Source organism: Mauremys mutica, chromosome 12, assembly GCF_020497125.1.
Source record: "Mauremys mutica isolate MM-2020 ecotype Southern chromosome 12, ASM2049712v1, whole genome shotgun sequence".
Taxonomy (NCBI): Eukaryota; Metazoa; Chordata; order Testudines; family Geoemydidae; genus Mauremys; species Mauremys mutica.
In genome coordinates, this window is record NC_059083.1 from 2,832,076 (window position 1) to 2,849,140 (window position 17,065).

Consider the following 17,065-nt stretch of genomic DNA (forward strand, 5'->3'; position numbering starts at 1 on the left):
CAGGAGGTTTATTGAGAGTTGAACCCAGCACAGGAAACTCTCCGGGCCTCAGGCCTGCCCTCCCTCAGCCCAGCACATCCCAGTCTCCCTGCAGCCAGGTGGGCTCTGCCTGCTCCCCCTTTCCAGCCCCGAGCCCCCCTGCTTCCCAGCTGGGCCTCCGATATCCCTGGCCCCAAGCCCCCTCTGTCCATTGGCTTCTCTCCAGGGAAACAGGGTCGTAAACAGGCAGGCCTGGGTCTCCTCTCCTCTCAGCCCCCCTCTGGCTGGAACTGGCTGGTCAGGTCACCGGGGTCCTCTCCCCACAGCCCATTGTCCCTCACTGGCCAGAACCGGCTGCGACTCCTGAGCTGGGTCTCCGGGTCACCAGGTCACCAGTCGCTGGGGTCTCCATCCTCCAGGCCATCGCCGGGGTCCCGAGTTCCCTCTCCGGTCCTGTGTCCCAACAAACTCCCTCTCCCCTCCCCTCGCTAAAGGAGTAACACCCGGGGACACTGAGTCCCCCTCCCTCTGCATGCAACCCACTGGGAAACACAGAAAAAACCAAGAACCCCCCCCCCACTTTGTCACACCATCTCTCCACATCTGTCCATCCCTCCATCTGTGTTCTCCTTCCATCCAGCCCTCCCATCCCTCCCTAGTCCTCCGTCCCAATCCCCCCGATCCATCTCTCCACATCTGTCCAGCCCTCCATCCTCCCATCCCTGCCCCAATCCTCCATCCCAATCCCCTTGATCCGTCCCTTCTCATCTGTCTGTCCATCCTTCCCTCTGCTTTCTCCATCTGAAACCTCCATCCCCTCCTTCTCCCATCCATGTTTCTTCTGTCCGTCTGTTCGTCCGTCCATCCATCCATCCATCCGTGCCCAGTGCAGGCCTCCCCATCCCGGCCCCTGCCCCTCCTATGGAGCCCCCCTCACCCTGTCCCCAGGGAGGTCATGCCCATGACCCCTGGGGCCAGCCAGACCCCCTGCCATGGGGCTCACTCCCCAGCTTGACTCATACATGATGTGTCCCCTCTGGGCTCCACCCCGCGTTGGCACAGGGCCTCGGGGCTGGGTCCCTCTCTGGTGGGGGGGGCAAATATCCCCTTCCACCTACCCTCCTTAATCCTCCCATCTGGGGTTGGGGGGAGGGTTCCAGCATTCCCCTACCAGGGCTGGGGGTCATGTGTCCATCCGCGTCCTACGTGGCTGGTGGGTCCCTCCAGTCTGCCGCTTCCACCCCTGAGATCCTCATGAATGCCCCCAGGGCACCGTGCGGGTCGCTGGGGTTCTGCCCCCCCCCCCGGGAAAGGGGGGTTGGAGGATGGGAGGGGGCAGAGCCAGGGCTCAGACACTCACCCGCCTCTGTCTCATTCCTCCAGGGTCCCAGGGGCCAGCGGGGGCCACGAGGAGCCACTGGAAAGCTGGGGGCGAAGGTGAGGGCAGGGGCTCCGGGTCTGTCCGTCTGTCTGTCTGAATGTCGGGTTGGGGTGGGATGGGGCCAGTGTGTCGCAGGGTGAGGTCTGGGCAGGGCTCAGAGGTCAGCGTGTGTGAGCAGGCTCTGGGCGTGCAAACGTGCAAGGCTGAATGTGTTCCTTTGTGTGTGTGCTTGTGTGTCTCTGTCTGTCCATGTGTGTATGTGTCCCGTCTGTATCTCTGTGTGTGTCTGTGTGTGTCCCGTCTGTGTCTGTCCCTGTGTGTGTGTGTCTGTGTGCGTGTCCCCGTGTGTCTGTGTGTGTCTCTGTCTCTCTCTGCGGGTGTCTGTGTACATCCGAGTGTGTGTGAGTGTGAGAATGGGTGTGTGTGCTTGCACAGGGATGAATGTACACGTCTGTGCACGCGTGTCAGTGTGTGTTGGAAGGGGATGTGCTCCCGGTTACCTCTCACATTTGTCTCCCCACTCAGGGCACCTCTGGCGGTGACGGCCCCCATGGCCCTCCCGGGGAAAGGGTGAGTGTGGGTGTGGCGTTGGGGGGACCTGGGTGTGCACAGAGCCCTGGACACCGGGCGCCGCCCTTCGCTGCACCAGCTGGGCCTGGCACGCCACTGCTGGGCCTCGTGCAGCCTGCCCTGCCTTGTGCCCATTCCTGTTCACCTCTCCAGGGCCCTGTGTGACAGCCGTGCCAGGCATGGGTCACATTAGTGCAACACTCGCACTAGGCCTCTGCTCACCACCGCTGGGCCTCATCCAGCCTGCCCTGTCCGAGCGTCGCTAGCACTGTTTAGCCTCTACGTGAGCCGGCTCCAGACCTGCTGCGCGGCGCTGCAGTGATTTGTTGGTGCGAGGGGCGGGTCACTGCAGTGCGATGCTCTCACGGCCCCAGTCACGGCTGCTGGGCCTGGCACAGTGCGCAGCAGCCTCAGCAGTTCCCTGGTGCGAGGGGCGGGTCACTGCAGTGCGATGCTCACACAGCCCCAGTCATGGCTGCTGGGCTTGGCACGGTGTGCGGCAGCCGCAGCAGTTCCCTAGTGCGAGGAGCGGGTCACTGCAGTGCGATGCTCGCACGGCCCCAGTCACGGCTGCTGGGCTCGGCACGGTGCGCAGCAGCCTCAACAGTTCCCTGGTGCGAGGGGCGGGTGTGAAGGAGTAGGAAGCACAGACTGTCTGTGCGGGGGAGGGGAGAGCCAGAGGTTTAGGTGAAGATGCAGGAATTCAACTGTGAGCTGAGCTTGGCCTGGGGGAGGGGAGGTGACACCTCTGGCCAGGGCAGACAAAGGAAAGGAGCTGAGGAAAGAGGAGGGGCCGGAAGGAATGGGCAGATGAGTGCTGGCTGGAGAACAGAGGGGAGGCAGGGAGACCGAGCTCTGATCCCCAAGGGGGGCTGTGGGGCCCCCCAAGATGGACCTATCCGGGGGATCCGGTTATCTGTGCCTGCAAGACCTGTGTTGGACTGTGTTCCTGTCGTCTAAATAAACCTTCTGCTTTACTGGCTGGCTGAGAGTCCTGATGAATCTGCAGGGAGTCCGGGGGTGCAGGACCTGACTTCCCCACACTCCGTGACAACTGGTGGCAGCGGTGGGATCGACTGCACCCCGCGGACGGCGCTTCCTGCAGTAAGTGACTGGGGAGCAGTAAAACGAAGGGGCGATTCACCCCTGGGCGAGTGTGGCCAGAGAGAAGGACTTTGCAGTAACAGGGTCCCCCGGGGGATCACAGCGAGCGGTCCCAGGGGCGGAGGAGTCTGCAGCTCGACCCTGGCAGAGAGGGGGTGACCTCAAGGACTGGCACACTAGGGGTCCCCCTGGAACCCGTGGGGAGCGGCGAGCACCCCGGCCTGCGAGCGGCCAGCAGGAAGATGTATTCCCAGAAGCGCAAGTGTGAGCTGGTGGAGCTGTGCAAGCAGAGGGGGCTGCGCCATGGGAAGCTCACCAAGGCCCAGCTGATTGCCCGGCTGGAGGAGAGAGATCGAGTCAATGAACCGGTCCCTGTCTCTGAGGGAAGCAGCCCGGCAGATGCAGCGCAGGCACCAGTGTCTGTCCCTGCTGGGAGTGGTCAGCCGGCTGCTGAGGGCTCCTCGAGACCTCCCACCCCTAGGCCTAGGGGGAGGGGGAGGAGGAGCCCAGCTACCGAGGGCACCGTGACCCCCCCGGCCGGCAGGGGATCGTCCCGGCGACGCTCGGCCTCCGTGGAACTCAGGCGGCTGGACTTGGAGAGAGAGATCAAACGGATGGAGATGGAGATGGAGGAGCGTAAGGAGCTGAGGGCATATGAGGAAAGACAAAGCCAGCGTGAGCTGGAGGAGAAGGAGAAGCAACGTGAATTCGAAGCGAGAGAGAAGGAGGAGCAGCGCAGACATGAACTGGCCCTGGCCCAGCAGAACAACAGTAAGACCCCGGCTGCGGTGAGTGAGGGGGGGCCCAAGCCTACAAAGAGCTTCGGTAAGAGCTTCCTGGCCCCGCGTAAGGAGGGGGAGGACATAGACACCTTCCTGACGGCCTTTGAGAATGCCTGCGAGCTGCACCAGGTGGACCCTGCAGACAGGATCCGGTGCCTCACCCCCTTACTGGACCCCACCGCCGTGGAGGTGTACAGCCGAATGAGAGGGGAGGAGGCGCGGGACTACAACCTGTTCAAAGAGGCCCTGCTCCGCGAGTTTGGGCTGACCCCGGAGATGTACCGGAAGAGGTTCCGGGGTCAACGTAAGACCCGGGAGGGCACATACCTGCAACTGGTCAACCGGGCGCAGGGGTACGCCCGCAAGTGGACGGCTGGGGCCCAAACTAGAGAGGACCTGCTTGACCTAGTTGTACTGGAGCACCTGTATGCGCAGTGCCCATCTGACCTGAAGCAGTGGCTGATGGACCGGAAGCCGGAGAACCCGCAGCATGCAGGCCGGCTGGCCGACCAATACATGGACAGTCGGGCGGGGGATGGCAGGGAGGCGTCTCGAAGGAGCAGGTCTGCCTCAACGCAGAGAGAGAGTCACCATGGGACCTCCCAGAAGGAGCCGAGGGAGGGCCCCCACCAAAGGGAAGCATCTGGCGTCAGGTCCAGCCGTCCCACTCGAGGGGACCCACGAGACATGGGCTGCTATCAATGTGGCCAACCGGGCCACGTACGGGGCCAGTGCCCCAAGCTCCGGGACAAACTGAGCAGACCAACCCCACACCGGGTCAACTTGGTAGAGACCCAGCCGGATGAGGGGCAGCGTTCGCACGAAAGGGGGGTGGGCCGCGTACCCCCTGCGAAGGAGGGAGGGGGGCCCCGGGTTGACCCCTCCGAGGGGCTGGATGCTCCCAGCCCTGAGTTTGGGGTTTACAGGGTGGGCACGGGACTACCCCTCCGGAGCGAGTGCCTTGTTCCCCTGGAGGTAGACGGGAAGGAGGTCACTGGGTACTGGGATACGGGCGCAGAGGTGACGCTGGCCCGGCCGCAGGTGGTGGGCCCAGATCGGATGGTGCCCAACACCTACCTGAACCTGAGGGGTGTGATCGGGACCCCATTCAAGGTGCCTGTAGCGAGGGTGCACCTAAAGTGGGGGGACAAGGAGGGCCTCAAGGACGTGGGGGTGCACCCACATTTGCCCACGGAGGTGTTAATGGGGGGGGACCTCGAGGACTGGCCAAGTAACACCCAGGGTACCCTGTCCGTGAACCGTAGTCAGGGTCGACGCAGGGCTCTGCACCCTGACCCCGGGGAAAGTACTTTGGCCGAGACACCGGACCCTGACCCGGTAGGGAGGGAACGCCCAGGGACGGGGCTCAGAGAGGCTGTGGCCCCATACCCAGCCGGTGAGAGAGAGCAGATCCCCGCCCCTGCCCCAGCGGCTGAGTACCAGGCCGCGGTGCGGGAAGACCCCTCCTTGCGGAGGATAAGGGACCTGGCCAACCTCGGGGGGGACAGACCATGGGACGAGGTGGCCGGAAAAGGTTCCTGTGGGAGAAGGGGCTCCTGTACCGAGAATGGGCTCCCCCAGGGAAGATGGAGTCAGGAGGGATCAGGAGGCAGCTGGTGGTACCCCAGGAGTATCGCCACCAGCTGCTGTGCCAGGCCCATGACATGTCCCCCTCAGGGCACCAGGGAGCCTGGCGTACCCAGCAGCGGCTGCTGCAGAACTATTACTGGCCTGGGGTCTTTGCCCATGTCCGGCAGCACTGCCGCTCCTGTGACGTCTGCCAAGGGGGAGGAAGGCCCGGGACAGGGGGGAGATGGCTGTAAGGCCCGGGCCCCACCCCGAGGAGCCTGTCTGGAGGGGGGCCAGGGTCAGGAGGGGGGCTCTGAACCGAGAGAGCCTGAATCACAGCCCCCCAGACTGGAACGTGGGGGGAAGGCCCCAGCCCCGTGTGCACCCCAGGGGTACTGGGGTGGGGAGAGGGCGCGGGCGGCATAAGGTTGTAGGTGGGTCCGAACTTCCCCGGGTCACTGGCTGGAGTGACCCCGCTCAGTTCAGTCTCGGAGGGGGGAGAGGTGTGAAGGAGTAGGAAGCACAGACTGTCTGTGCGGGGGAGGGGAGAGCCAGAGGTTTAGGTGAAGATGCAGGAATTCAACTGTGAGCTGAGCTTGGCCTGGGGGAGGGGAGGTGACACCTCTGGCCAGGGCAGACAAAGGAAAGGAGCTGAGGAAAGAGGAGGGGCCGGAAGGAATGGGCAGATGAGTGCTGGCTGGAGAACAGAGGGGAGGCAGGGAGACCGAGCTCTGATCCCCAAGGGGGGCTGTGGGGCCCCCCAAGATGGACCTATCCGGGGGATCCGGTTATCTGTGCCTGCAAGACCTGTGTTGGACTGTGTTCCTGTCGTCTAAATAAACCTTCTGCTTTACTGGCTGGCTGAGAGTCCTGATGAATCTGCAGGGAGTCCGGGGGTGCAGGACCTGACTTCCCCACACTCCGTGACAGCGGGTTACTGCAGTGCGAAGCTCGCACGGTCCCAGTCACGGCTGCTGGGCTCGGCACGGTGCGCAGCAGCCTCAACAGTTCCCTGGTGCGAGGGGCGGGTTACTGCAGTGCGAAGCTCGCACGGTCCCAGTCACGGCTGCTGGGCCCGGCACGGTGCGCAGCAGCCTCAGCAGTACCCTGGTGCGAGGGGCAGGTTACTGCAGTGCGATGCTCGCACGGCCCCGGTCACGGCTGCTGGGCTCGGCACAGTGTGCAGCAGCCTCAGCAGTTCCCTGGTGCGAGGGGTGGGTCACCAGTGCGATGCTCGCATGGCCCTGGTCACGGCTGCTGGGCTCGGCACAGTGTGCAGCAGCCTCAGCAGTTCCCTGGTGCGAGGGGTGGGTCACTGCAGTGCGACATGGCTGGTTTTGTGCAGTCGGGCTCCCGGTACAACACTGGCCTGGCCCCCACTCGCTACGGCTGGCCCTGGCCGTGCTGGTGTCCCCGGGGCCGGGCATTGTTCTCCCTGCCCCCCAGGTCCCCTAACCTCCGCTCTGCTCTCCACAGGGACTCCCGGGCCCCCAGGGGCCAAACGGCTTCCCCGGACCCAAAGGGCCACCGGTGAGTAACGTGCACTACCTAGTGGCTCCCCTGCCCCTCTGCCTGCCCCCAGCCCCCTCCCCCGCATCCAAGCTACCCCCACCTGCCCCCAGCCCCCTGCCGGCTCCTCAGCCCCCTCCCCCGCATCCAAGCTACCCCCACCTGCCCCCAGCCCCCTGCCGGCTCCTCAGCCCCCTCCCCCCGCATCCAAGCTACCCCCACCTGCCCCCAGTCCCCTGCTGGCTCCTCAGCCCCCTCCCCCGCATCCAAGCTACCCCCACCTGCCCCCAGCCCCCTGCCGGCTCCTCAGCCCCCTCCCCCGCATCCAAGCTACCCCCACCTGTTCCCCAGCCCCCTGCCTGCCCCCAGCCCCCTCCCCCGCATCCAAGCTACCCCCACCTGTTCCCCAGCCCCCTGCCGGCTCCTCAGCCCCCTCCCCCTGCATCCAAGCTACCCCCACCTGCTCCCCAGCCTCCCTGCGGGCTTCTCAGCCCCCCCTGCATCTAAGGTACCCCCTCCTGCCCCCAGCCCCCTGCCGGCCCCTCAGCCCCCTCCCCCCGCATCCAAGCTACCCCCACCTGCCCCCAGCCCCCTGCCGGCCCCTCAGCCCCCTACCCCCACATCCAAGCTACCCCCACCTGCTCCCCAGCCCCCTGCCGGCTCCTCAGCCCCCTCCCCCTGCATCCACTGCTCCCCAGCCTCCCTGCGGGCTTCTCAGCCCCCCCCTGCATCTAAGCTACCCCCACCTGCCCCAGCCCCCTGCGGGCTTCTCAGCCCCCTCCCCCTGCATCCAAGCTACCCCCACCTGCTCCCCAGCCTCCCTGCAGGCTTCTCAGCCCCCTCCCCCCGCATCCAAGCTACCCCCACCTGCTCCCCAGCCCCCTGCCGGCTCCTCAGCCCCCTCCCATTGCTATTCCCACCTGCTCCCCAGCCGCCCTGCCTGCATCCCAGCCCTCTCCCATTGCCATTCCCACCTGCCTGCTCCCCCAGCTCCCCAGCTGGCTCCCCTGCCCTCCTAACTGCTCCCCAGTTCCCTCCCACTGTGATCTCCCCCTGCCCCACTGACCTCTCCGTTTTCCTCCCCACAGGGCCCCCCTGGCAAGGACGGGCTTCCCGGGCACCCCGGTCAGCGAGGAGAAGTCGTACGTGTCTCTGTTACTGCACTGTTAGGCTTCAGATACTTTTCTCTTACCCCTGTGTTACTCTGGGGTTCCTCCCGTGTTACACTCTGGTTCCTCCCAGGTACACCTAAGTAACTCCAGACTACCTCTGGAAACTCCCTCATTACTCCTCACATAGTACCTTGTTACTTTCTGATTATTCCCCATTACTCCTTTCTTACTCCCCTGTTACTCTCTGATTACTCTCGTGTTACTCTCATATTACACCTCACATACTCTGGCATTACTCTCTGGTTACTCCCATGTTACCCCAAATTACTCCCACATTACTCTCTGGATACTCCTGTGTTACTCCTCTCTCGCACATTGCTCTCTGTTCACTCCGCTGTTACTCTTGGTTACTCCCACTTTACTACTCTCTTACTGCCGTGTAACTCTCAGGATATTCCCATTTTAATCCTTGTATACTGATGTATTACATTCTGGATACTCCTGCATTACTCCGCACATACTCCAGTGTTAGTCTTGGTTACCCCCACATTACTCCTCACACACTCACGTGTTACACTCTGGATTCACCATGTTTACTCCTCACACACTCATGTGTTACACTCTGGATTTACCATGGTTACTCCTCACACACTCACGTATTACACTCTGGATTCACCATGGTTACTCCTCACACACTCATGTGTTACACTCTGGATACTCCATGGTTACTCCTCACACTTTTCTGCGTTGCTCCTCGCACACTCCTATGTGAATCTCCACTTACACTCGGGAGGTGGGGGGCAGAGCCATCTGCTGTGGCTCATGCTAATGCCCCCATCTCTCTCTGTCTTTCAGGGTTTCCAAGGCAAGACGGGCCCCCCCGGCCCCCCAGGAGTGGTGGGACCTCAGGTAAGAAGCCAGGTGGTGGGGGGTGCCGGGGTGGGCTGGGAGCGGCCGTCAGCAGCTCCCCCTGGTGGTGGAAGAGGCAGAGGTCGAAGGGTCTGGCCCATTCCCTGAAGGTCTCTCACTGTTTCTTGTCTCTCCCTGCACTAGGGCGCTTCTGGGGAGTCTGGTCAGATGGGGGAGAGAGGTCACCCAGGGCCCCCCGGGCCCCCGGGAGAGCAGGGCTTGCCAGGACCCTCTGGGAAAGAAGGAACCAAGGTAAGGAGCTGTGATGCTCCAGTGCAGCGCTAGGGGGCGCTGTGCTGCAGGGAGCAGGGTGGGGGACCCACCTAATCCTCCTTCTCCTTCTCCCGGCGCAGGGAGACCCCGGCCCCCCGGGAGTCCTCGGGAAAGACGGCCCGGCTGGACTGCGCGGTTTCCCCGGTGAGCGTGGGCTGCCCGGCACCCCGGTGAGTACCCGCCCCCCCGCCAATGCTCCCAGTCCGTCCCCGGTGCCAGCAGGCCCTGACTTGTGCTTCTCCCCGCAGGGTGGCACGGGGCTGAAAGGGAACGAGGGGCCGGCCGGACCCCCAGGACCTGCTGTGAGTATGATGTGGGGACCCCCATGCCAGCCCCTCCCCCAACTCCTTCCCCCCAACTATTCCCATAGGCCCCCACCTCCCCAACTGTTCTCTGACCTCCCTTCCCTCACTCCCCCATCAGCCCCTCTCCTCCCTAACCTCCGCCCCCTCTGATCCGCCCCCTCCCTCACCCCTGATCCCGGTCCCCGCAATGTGTTGGGGGGACCCTGCTGTGGGGGTGTCACGGAGTCCCCGGGCGCTGCTCTGGAACTGCTCCCCACCGAGCCAGGCAGGACTCTGGGGAGCCTCCTCTCCCTCGGAGCAGCCTGTCTGCAGGGCAAGAAGCTCCCACGGCTTCACCTCCTGGGTCTCTCCTGGGAGCATTCAGCATCCTCTGCCCTCCGTGCGCTTCCCCCAGCGAGTCCGCCCAGGCGGGGTCCTGGGGGGGCCACAGGGTCCTGCCCCCCCACTGCGCAGTCAGACGTGACTCTCAGCCAGCCAGTAACACAGAGGTTTATTCGATGACAGGAACAGGGTCTAACACAGAGCTTGTAGGTACCGCGAGCCGGACCCCTCGGCCGGGTCCATTCTGGGGGGCAGTGAGCCAGACCCCCACGTCTGCACTTCACTCCTCGTCCCCAGCCAGCTCCCAACTGCAACCCCTCCAGCCCCCCCTTCTCTGCTCAGCTCCTTTCCTGGGCCAGGAGGTCACCTGATCTCTTTGTTCTCCCCCACCTTTAGCATCCCCTGGCAGGGGGGAAGGGCCTGGCCATTAGTTGCCACGGAGACAGTGTATCAGCCAGAAACTGAGGCCCCCCCCACAGTATTCAGAGGAAACATTAAGAGCAGCCCCACTGCGTCAGGGGGGCAGCAAGTGACTCCTCCTCTCTCTCCCCCCAGGGCTCCCCCGGCGAGAGAGGTGGCCCTGGGCAGGGCGGCCCCATCGGACCCCCAGGCAGACCGGGCCCCCAAGGGCCACCAGGCCCCGCTGGAGAGAAAGGAGTTCCTGTGAGTAGAGGGCATGGGGGGAGCAGGGCTTAGTCAAATGCAGGGGGGCTGGGAGCCAAGACTCCTGGGTTCTGTCCCCAGTGCTGGGAGGGGTGTGGGGGCTGGGGGTTTAGAGCAGGGGGGGCCGGGAGCCAGGACTCCTGGGTTCTCTCCCAGCTCTGGGAGGGGAGTGGGGTTGGGTGGGTTAGAACGGGGGGGCTGGGAGCCAGGACTCCTGGGTTCTCTCCCCAGCTCTGGGAGGGGAGTGGGGGCTGGGGGTTTAGAGCAGGGGGGGCTGGGAGCCAGGACTCCTGGGTTCTGTCCCCAGTGCTGGGAGGGGCGTGGGGTTGAGTGGGTTAGAACGGGGGGGCTGGGAGCCTGGACTCCTGGGTTCTCTCCCCAGTGCTGGGAGGGGCGTGGGGTTGGGTGGGTTACAACGGGGGGTGGGGGGGAGCCAGGACTCCTGGGTTCTGTACACCTCACTCCCCTCTGTTTCTCCCTAGGGTGAGAAAGGTCCCATAGGCCCTGCTGGCCGTGATGGAGTCCAGGGTCCCGTTGGGCTGCCCGGCCCAGCGGGGCCCCCAGGGGGTGCTGGTGAGGACGGCGACAAGGTAAGGCCCCGTCTGTGTCTGTCTCCTGTCCCCACACACGGCAATGGGCTAAACCCCCCTTCTCCTCTCTCCGCAGGGCGAGGTGGGCGAGCCGGGCCAGAAGGGTGGCAAAGGCAACAAGGGAGAACACGTGAGTAGGAACTGGGGGCTCCCCTGATCCCCCCCCCCAATTCCTGCCTGGGGTATCTCTGTGTCACAGCATCACTGACCCCCGTCTCCTTCCTTCCAGGGTCCCCCAGGCCCCCCAGGTCCCATGGGCCCAGTTGGGCAGCCTGGAGCAGCCGTAAGTACCTTGCACCCCTCAGACAGCCTCCTGCAGCACAAGGCAGAGTGTCCCTGTGGCTGGTAGCACAGGGCAGTGCCAGCTCTGGGCAGGGCCGGATGATGGAGCTGGATGCAGGGTGGCGGGTGGAGCTGATGGTGATGGAGCTGGTTGGCTCTGTGCAGGGCAAGGGGATGGAGCTGGGTCAGCCCCGTTCAGGGCAGGGGGATGGAGCTGGGTCTGCTCCATGCAGGGTGGGGGCGATGGAGCTGGGATGGCTCCATGCTGGGCTGAGGGACAGAGCTGAGGATGATGGAGCTGGGTCTGCTGTTTGCCAGGCTGGATGATGGAGCCGGGTCAGCTCTGTACAGGGGCTGGGTGATGGAGCCGGATCGGCTCCATGTGGGCGGGGGGAACGTAGCTGAGGGCGATGGAGCCCGGTCTGCTCCATGCAGGGTGGGGGCGATGGAGCCGGGTTGGCTCCATGCTGGGCTGAGGGACAGAGCTGAGGATGATGGAGCTGGGTCTGCTGTTTGCCAGGCTGGATGATGGAGCCGGGTCAGCTCCGTGCAGGGGCTGGATGATGGAGCCGGGTCAGCTCCGTACAGGGGCTGGGTGATGGAGCCGGGTCAGCTCCGTACAGGGGCTGGGTGATGGAGCCGGGTCAGCTCCATGCAGGGCCTGGGTGATGGAGCCGGATCGGCTCCATGTGGGCAGGGGGAACGTAGCTGAGGGCGATGGAGGCCGGTCTGCTCCATGCCGGGCGGAGGCTCCCTGTCTCCTGGCAGCGCAGTGTCCCGGCCCCTCACTCATGCCAGGGGGCGAGGTGCTCGGTTTCAATGGCACAGGGGCCCCACATCGCACTGCTGGAGTATGGGTGGGATTCCGGGGAATGGCAGGGGGGGGGGTTCCCGCTGCTCCCACAGCGCCGAGACCTCCCCCAGCCCCTCGCCCGCTCAGCGAGTCCCGTCTCCCCGGGGCCGCTCGAGGCCCATCTCTGACTCTCTCTTGTGTCTGTGTCGAGGGGGCTGATGGGGAGCCGGGCGCTCGGGGCCCCCAGGGCCACTTTGGGGCAAAGGGCGACGAAGGAACCCGCGGATTCAACGGGCCGCCTGGCCCCATCGGGCTGCAGGTGAGTGGGGCCTGTCACTGGCCTTGCAAGGTTCCCCCTCTGCCCCCCATTGAGCCACTCCAGTGCCCTGGCCCCACCCCTACACCTGGCCCCGCCCCCATGCTCTATACTCCCACCTGTCTCCACCCTCCCCCTGGACCCAGACCCGACCCGAGCCCCCTTACCTAGCCATGGCCCCAGCCCTACACCTGTCCCTGGCCCAGCCCCCATGCTCCATACCTCCCACCTGTCTCCTCCCTCCCCCTGGACCCAGACCCGACCCAGCCCGAGCCCCCTTACCTAGCCATGGCCCCAGCCCTACACCTGTCCCTGGCCCAGCCCCCATGCTCCATACCTCCCACCTGTCTCCTCCCTCCCCCTGGACCCAGACCCGACCCAGCCCGAGCCCCCTTACCTAGCCATGGCCCCAGCCCTACACCTGTCCCTGGCCCCGCCCCCATGCTCCATACCTCCCACCTGTCTCCGCCCTCCCCCTGGACCCAGACCCGACCCGGCCCGAGCCCCCTTACCTAGCCATGGCCCCACCCCTACACCTGTCCCTGGCCCCGCCTCCATGCTCCATACCTCCCACCTGTCTCCTCCCTCCCCCTGGACCCAGACCCGACCCGGCCCGAGCCCCCTTACCTAGCCATGGCCCCAGCCCTACACCTGTCCCTGGCCCAGCCCCCATGCTCCATACCTCCCACCTGTCTCCACCCTCCCCCTGGACCCAGACCCGACCCGGCCCAGCCCCCTTACCTAGCCACGGCCCCAGCCCTACACCTGTGCCTGGCCCAGCCCCCATGCTCTATACTCCCACCTGTCTCCGCCCTCCCCCTGGTCCCAGACCCGACCCGACCCGGCCCCCTTACCTAGCCATGGCCCCAGCCCTACACCTGTGCCTGGCCCAGCCCCCATGCTCCATACCTCCCACCTGTCTCCACCCTCCCCCTGGTCCCAGACCCGACCCGACCTAGCCCCCTTACCTAGCCATGGCCCCAGCCCTACACCTGTCCCTGGCCCAGCCCCCATGCTCCATACCTCCCACCTGTCTCCGCCCGCCCCCTGGACCCAGACCCGACCCGGCCCGAGCCCCCTTACCTAGCCACGGTCCCAGCCCTACACCTGTGCCTGGCCCCGCCCCCATGCTCCATACCTCCCACCTGCCTCCGCCCTCCCCCTGGACCCAGACCCCACCTGACCCGACCCGAGCCCCCTTACCTAGCCACGGCCCCAGCCCTACACCTGTCCCTGGCCCCGCCCCCATGCTCCATACCTCCCACCTGTCTCCACCCTCCCCCTGGACCCAGACCCGACCCGGCCCCCTTACCTAGCCATGGCCCCAGCCCTACACCTGGCCCTGGCCCCGCCCCCATGCTCCATACCTCCCACCTGTCTCCGCCCTCCCCCTGGACCCAGACCCGACCCGACCCGAGCCCCCTTACCTAGCCATGGTCCCAGCCCTACACCTGTGCCTGGCCCAGCCCCCATGCTCCATACCTCCCACCGGTCTCCACCCACCCCCTGGACCCAGACCCGACCCGGCCCAGCCCCCTTACCTAGCCATGGCCCCAGCCCTACACCTGTGCCTGGCCCCGCCCCCATGCTCCATACCTCCCACCTGCCTCCGCCCTCCCCCTGGACCCAGACCCCACCTGACCCGACCCGAGCCCCCTTACCTAGCCACGGCCCCAGCCCTACACCTGTCCCTGGCCCCGCCCCCATGCTCCATACCTCCCACCTGTCTCCACCCTCCCCCTGGACCCAGACCCGACCCGGCCCCCTTACCTAGCCATGGCCCCAGCCCTACACCTGTCCCTGGCCCAGCCCCCATGCTCCATACCTCCCACCTGTCTCCTCCCTCCCCTTGGACCCAGACCCGACCCAGCCCGAGCCCCCTTACCTAGCCATGGCCCCAGCCCTACACCTGTCCCTGGCCCCGCCCCCATGCTCCATACCTCCCACCTGTCTCCGCCCTCCCCCTGGACCCAGACCCGACCCGGCCCGAGCCCCCTTACCTAGCTATGGCCCCAGCCCTACACCTGTGCCTGGCCCCGCCCCCATGCTCCATACCTCCCACCTGTCTCCGCCCTCCCCCTGGACCCAGACCCGACCCGGCCCGAGCCCCCTTACCTAGCCATGGCCCCAGCCCTAGCCACCCAGTCCGGCCTCCCTAAGTAACGCCTGCCCCATGGTGCAGTTCTAGCTGGGGACAGGATTCCCCTTCACTTCCTGTCCCAAACTGCTGGGCAGCATGACGGTGCGACCACTGGCCAGTTACTGCTGGGTCCCACCCCCGAGCCAGCTGTTCTGGGAGGCGGGGGGAACCAATCCCTGTGTGCCCTCCTCCCCACCTACCTGGATCCAGATGTGCCCCTCTGTCTGGGTCCCATCCCCCCATCCCTGCTCCAGATGTGCCCCTTGCTCTGCTCCCCCCCCACAAGCTCCAGATGTGTCCCTCCCTCTGGGCCACCATCCCATCCTGAACCAGATGTGTCCCTCCATCTCTGCCACCCCCCCCCGCATCCTCCAGATCCAGATGTGTCCTAGGTCTAGGTCCCTCTTCATCCCAAATCCAGATGTGCTGCCTGCTTCCCCCAACTCCCTGGATCCAGATGTGTTGCGTCGCAGTGCCTCTCAGGCGGGCATGAACAGAGCCCAGCAATCAATGTGATTGGAAGCAAAGTCATTTATTTCTCTCCAGCATGCTCTTATATACAATTAAAGCCAGGCAATCAAGCAATTGCTAATTGGTTAATAATATACACACAGGCACAGCTGTAACTTCATAGGGTAATTATCATCCTGTACTACTTTCTAATTTATTATCCTGTTTACTGCCCACTTGCAGATAAAAACCAGCCCAAGGTCAGCGTCCTTGAAGCCTAAACAACTCAGCTTCTAACATACCCATCTGCCAAATTCCCACAATTCCCCCCTTTTCTTAAAATCAAAAAGAAAAGGAGAGAAGGCATTAGCAGTACATTCCCAGCTTATAAAATCAACACTACAATCTACACAAGCCAAAGCTAAAAGGCAAATAAAAACACCAACTGCCTAACTAAACCGTAACAATATCTTCCGCAATGCCCTGCTTTAACCTAATACATCCCTCCTCCAGGTAATGGAAGTGGCCCAAGGGGCCAGGAGGGTTCTGCCAATGTGCGTGCCACACAACAGCAACGGCGGCCACACAAATAGCAAAAATACAAAAGGCAAGCAGCAAGGTTTACTGGTTGTCTCCTTCAACCCTTCTCTTGCGAACCAAATCATTATTTTTTGTGATAGCTGCAGCTGTCCTGGTTCGCGGTCCCTGTTGTGTGAAATGGTATCCAAATTTAAGGATATTTGTGTTCTCCTCAAGCATTTTGGCAATTTCCGTTTCTACAGGTGTTCCCAACTGCTGCCTCTGGTTATCGATTCTGACCTCTGACAGGGTTTCATTCTCTTTTAGTGCATCAACCAGTGCCATAATGCCAACCCCAGTGATGAAATTTGATTCTATATTTAGACTTTTCAATTTTTTGTTCACTCTCAGCATATCTGCAAAAGCAACAGCAACAGGGTCATTGCTTCGAGTGGCTGCAAGGCTGAAACTCTTCACATGGGTGTTGGTTTCCAAAGCTTTAGCAAATTCTTTCAATGTTGGAATCGGGATGTTCTTTATATTATTCAAATTAACTTCAACAAGACGAGAGTCATTATCTTTAATCCTTTGCAAACTCTCCTCTACATGTGTGGGATTTGGTGGTTCATCTGAAAATGGTATCGTCCTTTCACCTTTTACTATGTCTGTGAAGCTTTCATTGCTGACACCATTACTACTTCCTACTATGTCACAGAACTGAGTGTTTGTTATCAAGTTGTGCATTCTCAGGGTCAAGGTCATCCAGAACAGTTTCCAGTTATTTCAGTTCTTCTTCTGATAGCTTGCCAAGAATTTCATCCTCATCAAGATCCTTGTACTTGTCCAAATCTTTTCGGAATGGAAGCGTCATGTCTTAATAGTAGAAAGTCACTAAATTTTCAAACTTCCAATAAAGACTGATTTCTATTCTTAAATGAAGCTCCCGGCACGGCACCCAGCGTCCTCCACCTCTCCTCAGCAAAACGGTCCCTCTCCCCCCCCCACACACAAAAAAGGGCATGCAAAACAAAGCAAAAAAAAATTAATAACAGGGCTCATCTATAACCATGCAATTCATAACATACAACACCAACAACATCAAACACAACAAACATAAATTAACAAAAATAAAACAAAAAAAAAAAGGTGTAAATTCTGCAGGGTTCCCCCCTTTACTATTGCACACCAAACTGTGACAAATTTCTATTACCAATCCATCCCTCATGTGTCAGGTGATCAAACTGACACTGGGACGGGGGGGGGTCCTAGCAGGAAAAACACAACATAAACCACATAAACAGTTTAACAACACCACAACAATTCTGGCCAGAAAACGAACACCACAAAACAAAACATAGAACACAAAACATAAATTACACTCTATTAATAAATACATGGTACATTAAATGCTATGCAGCTAGCAACAATTTTCTATAATACCTAAAAAACAAAAACAAATCTACCCCTACTGGGCAATCAATCATTACATAAAATATAC

General features: G+C 62.4%; 3 protein-coding genes across 3 annotated transcripts in view; 1 reads left to right on the plus strand and 2 right to left on the minus strand.

Annotated features, from left to right (window-relative positions):
- Positions 1 to 17,065, minus strand: part of LOC123345793 (endothelial zinc finger protein induced by tumor necrosis factor alpha-like) — a 1,203,704-nt gene that overhangs the window by 515,172 nt on the left and 671,467 nt on the right. The window lies entirely within an intron of this gene.
- LOC123346446 (collagen alpha-2(XI) chain-like) overlaps positions 1 to 17,065 on the plus strand; it is a 58,695-nt gene that overhangs the window by 17,952 nt on the left and 23,678 nt on the right. The window contains exons 27-39 of the mRNA XM_044983843.1: positions 1,363 to 1,416; positions 1,886 to 1,930; positions 6,862 to 6,915; positions 7,983 to 8,036; positions 8,862 to 8,915; positions 9,060 to 9,167; positions 9,269 to 9,358; positions 9,437 to 9,490; positions 10,370 to 10,477; positions 10,960 to 11,067; positions 11,144 to 11,197; positions 11,297 to 11,350; positions 12,354 to 12,461. Coding sequence (XP_044839778.1) covers positions 1,363 to 1,416; positions 1,886 to 1,930; positions 6,862 to 6,915; positions 7,983 to 8,036; positions 8,862 to 8,915; positions 9,060 to 9,167; positions 9,269 to 9,358; positions 9,437 to 9,490; positions 10,370 to 10,477; positions 10,960 to 11,067; positions 11,144 to 11,197; positions 11,297 to 11,350; positions 12,354 to 12,461 — 945 coding nt within the window. The remainder of the gene's footprint in view (positions 1 to 1,362; positions 1,417 to 1,885; positions 1,931 to 6,861; positions 6,916 to 7,982; positions 8,037 to 8,861; positions 8,916 to 9,059; positions 9,168 to 9,268; positions 9,359 to 9,436; positions 9,491 to 10,369; positions 10,478 to 10,959; positions 11,068 to 11,143; positions 11,198 to 11,296; positions 11,351 to 12,353; positions 12,462 to 17,065) is intronic.
- LOC123346440 (tropomodulin-3-like) lies at positions 15,670 to 16,507 on the minus strand. Its single transcript, XM_044983837.1, has one exon. It carries the CDS (start codon positions 16,327 to 16,329, stop codon positions 15,670 to 15,672), a length of 660 nt encoding a protein of 219 aa, XP_044839772.1. The 5' UTR covers positions 16,330 to 16,507.